This window comes from Paramisgurnus dabryanus, chromosome 16, assembly GCF_030506205.2.
Source record: "Paramisgurnus dabryanus chromosome 16, PD_genome_1.1, whole genome shotgun sequence".
NCBI lineage: Eukaryota > Metazoa > Chordata > Actinopteri > Cypriniformes > Cobitidae > Paramisgurnus > Paramisgurnus dabryanus.
Window position 1 is genome coordinate 28822364 of NC_133352.1, and position 8007 is coordinate 28830370.

Below are 8007 nucleotides of genomic sequence, written 5' to 3' on the forward strand. Positions count from 1 at the left end.
CCTAAACTGAGGCTGCTTTGTGCATTACTTCATCTTCATGGTATGTTTATGTTCCCTCTTAATTAGTTTTTACATAAAGAACAATTTTCAATTGTTTAACTGTTAAAGGAATACTTATCAGTATTTTCTTTCCTAAAATGTTATCCAAACATGGAACATGGAGGAGGAATAGTGCTGAAACAGGAAACTCTGGGAGCTTGTATGGAGACACAGATCACAGAATCATTAGCGTACACAAGGAAACCTAAGCTATTCTGAGGTCCTGCTTTTCTCATGCATTGAAGTCTGTGTGGGATTTCTAGTCCAGTGTGGTTGGATCTCGGCCAAGCCCGTCCACAGTGGAAGCACGTTAGACAAATTCCACAACATATATAAATAGTGCATTTATTGTATATCCCCATTGCTAGGTCTCAGACAATAGGTTCTCATCAGAGCCTTTGTCGTGACCCTTGACCTCTGGTTCAAGCCCTGTACTTCACTCGGGGCCTCTCAGACACCATGCTGCGGTTTCTATTTGAGATATACTGATCATGGGAATTGGTCAGAATCATAATATGCTGCGTGACTTCCTTTAACCCAGTAATGTTTGGGTAAACCTCATGACAACATGTCTTCAACATGTCACTCCAACATCTTATTTTAAGATTTTGTTTTGAATTATCACGACTATTAAAGCGATACTCCAGCCAAATATCAAAATTTTATTTACTCACCCTCAAGCAATCCGAGATTCCTACCCAGTCTCATGTAGATGCGTATAAATAGCACGAAGTGTAAAAACTTATGCAATAGATACGGCAAATTCCAATTTTTTGTATTGGTTTCTCAATTTTTATTTTTTTAAACCATGGTCGCTTGGAGTTGGGGTTAGAATTGGGGTTTGGGTTAGGATGTCATTTTATGTTAGAAAAAATAGTTCTAACCCAAAACCCAAGCGACAAAGGTAAAAAATAAGAAAGAGAAACCAATACATAAAGTGACAAAAAAGATGTGCCGTTTTAAGTGAACAGGAAGGACTGGCAGATCATATGCACGCCAAATTGGAATTTGCCGTATGTATTGCAAGAGTTTTCACACTTCGTGCTATTTATATGCATCTCCATGAGACTGGTTTCAAGATACATATGTCCATCATCTTTCAGACGAGCACATTTGAAGTTATTTTAGTAGATGTCCTTGCTTCATAATGGTAGAAAACAGGGATTACAGGAATCAGGGAAAAACTTCTGACTTTGAAGTCCAAAAAAAGTGCATCCATCCTTCAAAGAAGTAATCAACAGGGCTTTAAAGGGTTAATAATCGATGTGACTTTGTAAGAAAAACAACTTTCTAAACTATAGCTTCTGGTAACAATGTCACTGCGCAATGTACCCATGACAATCAAAGCTCACTACGCTAAAACTCCAAGATGGCCTCTTTACCGGAAGCTAATTATTACAGTTTTTTAAGTTTGAAATATGGATATTTTTCTTAAAAAGTCGCATTGATTGTACAGAAAACCTTTATTTACCCATTGGAGTTGTGTGGATTACCTCTGTAAAGTATAAATGATAGACATATGTTTCCCGGATTGCTTTAGGGTGAGTAAATTATGGGGTCATTTTGATATTTGGCTGGAGTATCCCTTTAAAGGAAAACACCACCGCTTTTCTATATTTTATGTTCTTACCTCAACTTAGATGAATTAATACATACTTATCTTTTTTCAATGCGTGCACTTTTAATCTTTGTACAGCGCTTCTTGAATGTGTTAGCATTTTGCCTAGCCCCATTCATTCCTATGGCTCCAAACAAAAGTTTTATTTTGTGCCACCATACTTACTCATGTAACTACTCATGTAACAGTCTTTAAATAGGGAAAACATGGAAGTGTTTGTTAGCTTCTAAATTCATCCCTGTTTGGATCCTAAGGAATGAATGGGGCTAGGCTAAATGCTAACACATTCACAACGCGCTGAACAAAGATTAAAAGTGCACGCACCGAAAAAAAAGATATGTATGTATTAATTCATATAAGTTGAGATAAGAACATAGTAAAATATTGAAAAATGGTGGTGTTTCCCTTTAAGTACCTAAAATAGGGATGCAACAATACAATATTTCTGGGCTGATACAGATTTTCGATTATTTGGAATAACATCTATACTGAGACCGATAGATACAGATTTAAATCCTAGAAGTATACACTGTACAATCTGCAACTCTGTTTTCAATATAAACCAATAAAAAAAAACACAAAACAGTTCTTAAGTGTTTTACACCCTTTTGATTGCCAGGTTATTATTTGCTGTTTTTAAACAATCACCGATGTCTGAAAAAAAATGCTTTTATATGTCGACACCAAGATGCAACCCTCACCTAAAATGGGCTTCCTTAAGCAAAATATGTTTTCCTTTTATGTTGTGATGTTGGCGTGACGTGTCTCATTATTGACAGGTTTTAAGAGATTTATTAATTTAGAAAATATTTAATTTCAATAGACGGAGAGCACTGGGCTTTATAGCTGATGACAGAAGTGATTATATTGGGACTGAGTCTATGTGAGGCGTATGAGACCAACTGTACACACTGCAGTGTTGATGATGAAGGCTCGCTGTCTCACCTGCCTGCAGGGAACTTTTCTTGTTTGCTTTAGAAAGGCATTATGTGGCTGCTGTATCTGCCACACACACAGCATACTGGTGGGTTTATGCACAATGTCCCACACAAATTCAATTCAGTAGCATATTGGTAAAAACTATTTTCACTGTGACTTCATGACTCAAATTTTAGAACTAAAAGTTAACAACTTAAAAAAAAAATATTCATTGATTTTACTCAATTTTTTAAGGTAAGTGGTTGCAATCAATTTATTTGAGCTACATTTAAACAAAAAAAGATTAGTAAAGTAAAATAAAATATAAAACTTTTGTTTAAATGTAGCTTAAAAAAATTTCTTGCAATCACTTACCTTAAAAAAATTTATCAGTGTAATTCCAACTTTAAATTGTGCAAATGTAACCTGTGATGTGGCAAAAACATATTAAATTGATTTAGGTCTACAGTATTAAAATTAAAACACATTTTCCAACAAATATACAGAATAATGCAAAATAACGTGAGAATTACAAGATTCAGTATTTTTTAATACATAGTGTTAAAACAGTATTTACAATAATGTACAATGTATCCTGAAGGTGCTGCTGAGGGGATGCATGGCATAAAAAATTCACACACCTTCACAGATTGTTTGTCAATCAATATCTATTTTATATTCAGCAGCCAGAGGTCCCAGGAAACAGACCTTATTGGTATGTGACAGAACACCTGCACTGCATTCTGGATGATGAGATTCATATACTGTAGGTATGAATGAAGTAAATGAAGTATGACTTTGTTGTTTTATTATAATCTACTCGGTAGTATGCTTTGATTAAACTGTTTATTCAAGTTTTAGACAAAACACATTACGCCTTCTGGATAAACACAGAAGATTCTGTCAGACTTTGTTTAGATACAAAACATGATGGATCACCCCATCTAACTTCTACCATATCTTAATGTAAGTTTTGCATTTGATTTTTAAACAGTTTTTAAGATAAAATAATTTCCTGACTGTAGAGCCATACTGAGCTAAAAATTAGGTTGCTTTGGCAGCAAATTATTGTAAATGAATAAATTTCAGATTTTTACTGATATGACTTCGATCCAAACAGTAAGGGTTTCTTATGACAGAGTTTTGGAAAAGGTTATTAAATTGGGGGTGGCCAGTATGAACCTTCAGCACCATGCACAGGGGTGCTGTCACAAGAGACCCCTCAAGCCCTTAAAAATATTATTTACTCCACAGATTTTGTATACATGTATGTGAGTTTCATTTAAATACCACGTTTTGTGAATAATTTCTACACATACTGATTACAACATCAGCATACACGCATAACAATCTTTAAAAAATTAACATTATTTTCCACTTTTACCAATGAGTCAGGAAAAACATGAAACAGATATAGTAAACACCATTCAACATTTACATTTTATACATTTAACATTTACAATAATGTTAATAATGTATTTCAAATAAACTTTTTTACAAAATATCTACATTTAAAACACAATGGCCCTGAAAGGTATTTGGATACTATAGCCACACTTTTAGTCATTGTGTTTGAATAAAAAAAATTACAAACCTATTTTTAAAGATAGCAAAAATATGCCTGTAATAATACATCCTCAAAACAGTGCTGAATTTTGATATTTTTTTCTTATTGTACTCAACAATATTTTTCCTGAACCAGCAAATATTATTTTCACCTCAACTCATGCTGCTTTTGTGTTCACTTGCATTCTATGATGGAAAGATGGTTGTGAAAATATAATTTTTACAGTAAAATGGCAGTGAAATGACAAACTGTTTTGTTCTGCAAAGGCCAATTTCATAAGTATCATTTTATGTACTTCAAATAAAAATAAAAATAAATCACGAATATTGCATCCTTTAACAAATTAGCAGTTTGGTTAAAATGGACATATGATACAATTTAAGTGGAATTTAATTTTTTCATATTTAATCAGGTTCTTTACTGACACCTTTGTCTCCTTGGTAACCAAACACAGCAATTTCTGGAAAAAAAATTTCTTCTTAAATTAACTTTACACTTGTCTGGGACAAACATTGTGGAATACCTATACAATATTCCCAAATGTAAATAAACTGTAAAAATCATTTGAATCACAAAAAAATGAACTTGGTTTGGTATCTAATCCAATTTTTAAGTATCCAAATATTTTTGAGGCCACTGTAGATTTTATGTTATTGTGTAACGTCTCTCATGTGCGTTTTGCAGTCAGGCAAATGATTTTCTTAAAAGCTTTTCTGAAATCCCTGTTGAAGATGGTGTAAATGATGGGATTCACTGAACTGTTGCAGTAACCTATCCAAAAGAAGAGCTTGAAAAGCCCTTCTGGAGCCACACAACTTGTTCCGCAGATGGCTTGAAGACTATATGTGAAGAAAAATGGAAACCAGCAAAGGACAAAGACCCCCATCACCACAGCCAGAACGAACGTGAAGCGTTTCTCTCGCATCTGAGCTACTTTGGATTTGGAGACCACAGTAAGTCGTCTGTTGTTCTGCTCCTGAGTGGAAACCCAGGAAATTCGGCAGGGCTGCTGAGGGCAGCAGCGCGCGCCGTCCACCCTCCTGCGCTTGGAGAAACGCGAGCTTTTGGTTTTGTTGTCAGACGACGCGCTCTCCTCCAAGTCAATGTCATCCAGTTCCTCTCTCTGGTTGCTTTCTGAGCTCTGACTACTCGGACTCTCCTTCTCAAACTTATCCTTCCTAACAAAGCAGGTCTCGGACTGGGAAGGTTGTCTTTCCAATCCGTTCTTGGCCACGAATACGGTGGACGAGCGCTGCTTGGCGACCCGGTAGATTTTACAGTACACTGTGATCATAATAAACCCAGGCGCGAAAAATGACACCATGCACGAGGAGAGGATGTACCAAGTCTTGTCATTTATTAAACATTCGTTCTCGTTATGTTTAGTCATGATAAGAGGCGGGAAGGAGATGACGGCAGATATCACCCACACCACCGCGATCATGAATTTGATGCGCTTTGGTGTTCTCTTCAAGTTGTAGCTCACAGCCTTGGTGACGGACCAGTATCGATCTAAACTTATGGCGCACAGGTGAACGATGGATGACGTGCAAAAAAGGACGTCCAGAGCCAGGTAGAAGGCGCACCAGGTGCTGCCAAAGTACCAGTATCCCATGATCTCGTTGGCGAGGGAAAACGGGATCACCAGCGTGGCCACGAGGATGTCCGCGCACGCGAGCGAAACGAGAAAAAGGTTCTGTGGCGCACGAAGCGCACGGCTGGTCAGAATTGCCACGACGACCAAGACATTTCCAACTATAGTCACTAAAATTATGACGGACACCACGAGTATGATAAACGCGGCGCCAGTCTGTGTGTGTTTGGGGATGCTGGTGATGTTGCCATCTTTCTCCGATGCATTGGACTGAGTTACATCCATGCTGAGTCCATCATTTCTGACAGCAAATTTAGCGTTTCAAGAATTAAGTACACGTTGCGTTAAGTAGTTTCAACAATGCACTGATACGCGGATACAAGGAGCGCTCGCGCTGTCAATGTCCTTTGGTGATGCGCACTCATGCTTGCGAGATAAGAGTTATCCATCATGGGCACATTGATGCTTTTTATCCCAAACAGTTTAGCTTCTTTCCATCCGATGCGCAAAAAGTAATTATCCAGAGTAGATCTGAGTGTTTTGTTAGATGCGCTACGGGAAAGCGCACGCGGCTCTGCGCGTACGCGCTTCGCACTGAACTGAATGAGATGTGCGCGGGAGCTGGAGCCAGGCACGTGACGTCATGATGTAGTCCAACCCTTCTCCAAAAACACACAAATTACACACAAAAGATGATTTTCATTATGTTTGATGTATCGCAATTATTTCATTTGAAATAATATTACAACTTTTCATCAGTTGGTTTGTTTTACTTTGGAACATTCCTTATAAAAAAACAGAATTTTTGAATGAAAATAGATGTTTTCAAAATACATTTCTTAGCTTGTACAATATATCAGTCCATGGTTTGGTTTATTTTTATTCCAAAATGTAAACCATTAAAATCAGGCCACAGTCTTCCTGAGCTCAGAGTTTCTTAACCTACATAGAAAATTGTCTATGTGTGCAAAAATATATGTGCTGGTTTTTTATATTTTTTTAATATTCAGGCCATTTATATTTTTCTAAAATTATCAATTCAACTGTATAAAATACACCATGGGACCATTCACCAGTATACAGTAACTACATTGTCAAGTGCAGAAATAGCACAAATAGCACCATATCTTGTAGTTTCTAGTCTTATACATAAATTTAGCCATGACATTTCAGAACTCTTTCTTTTATTATTATCTATCTTCTTTCCAGTGACAATTATAAAATATAATTATGCAATGCATTATTACATTTATGCATCTGACAGATGCTTTTATCCAAAATATCTTACAGTGCATTATGAGCTCTGCATTTTATCTGTAGCCATGTGTGTTTACTGGAATCAAACCCATGAGCTTTCGTGCTGCTAACTCATTGTTTACCAGACAGCAACTCTTCACAAGAGGCTTTATAAGTGTCTAAATAGTATATGTCTTTGTGAATTCCCCAAATACCTCAGCTCTGTCTATGCAGACTGACTTTAAATCTCCCGAATGTTATAAAATATCTCATGGAACAAATGCGCTTTGGTGAGTCAGATGAGAGTTCGGTAGAGCAGAGAGGTGGATCTGTTCTTGGCAGGAACTACCGCCAAAGCTGTCATTTATTTGGCAGGGTTTGTTGGAGGAGGAGGGCTGATTGTAGGGTGCATTTGTGTCCGACCAATTTCGGGGCGCGAAAGAGACATGATTTCTTTCTTTCAGTCATCTAGGCAAACAGCAGGATTGGCTTCCTGTTTTTGTTTGTTAAAATGTATGAACAGAATTTGAGGAAAGTGCTCAGTGAACCTCCAGTGTTTCTCAAACCGACATGCGCCTCAAAACATTAAACTTGTCGTGTGTACCCCCCAACACACCACTACAACTTAAAATATATTTTTACCGTATGTTAATGTTAAAAGACATTTAACTAATGTATTTACAAAAACAATTATTTTACAAAGCAATAGTGCCATGTTTGTTTACGTTTGGAGAGAGTGTGAGACATTTTTGGCATTTTTTCAGGGTGATGCTGGGTCTTCACATGATGTCCAGTGTGAAATCTGCATCCTCAAGCAAAACCTGTTGAGAGTTACTCCCTATATAAGCATTTTCAACAACAATACTATTCTTTACAAAAAGACTGATGTCTTTAGATGTAACTTTAGGGGGCGGCTTCCCATACAGGGATTAGAGTCATAGACTACAATAAATGTAAGAGCTGTCCAAATTGAAACATCTTGCACTGACATATCTTAAAATACATCAGTTCCCTTTGGTTTTGCATGAAAATGCA

General features: G+C 36.8%; 1 protein-coding gene across 1 annotated transcript; it reads right to left on the bottom strand.

The window, feature by feature from the left end:
• Positions 1-3156: 3156 nt before the first annotated feature.
• adra2da (adrenergic, alpha-2D-, receptor a) lies at positions 3157-6317 on the bottom strand. Its single transcript, XM_065270749.2, has one exon. The coding sequence runs from the start codon at positions 6019-6021 to the stop codon at positions 4810-4812; it is 1212 nt and encodes a 403-aa protein (XP_065126821.2). The 5' UTR covers positions 6022-6317; the 3' UTR covers positions 3157-4809.
• Positions 6318-8007: the final 1690 nt, after the last annotated feature.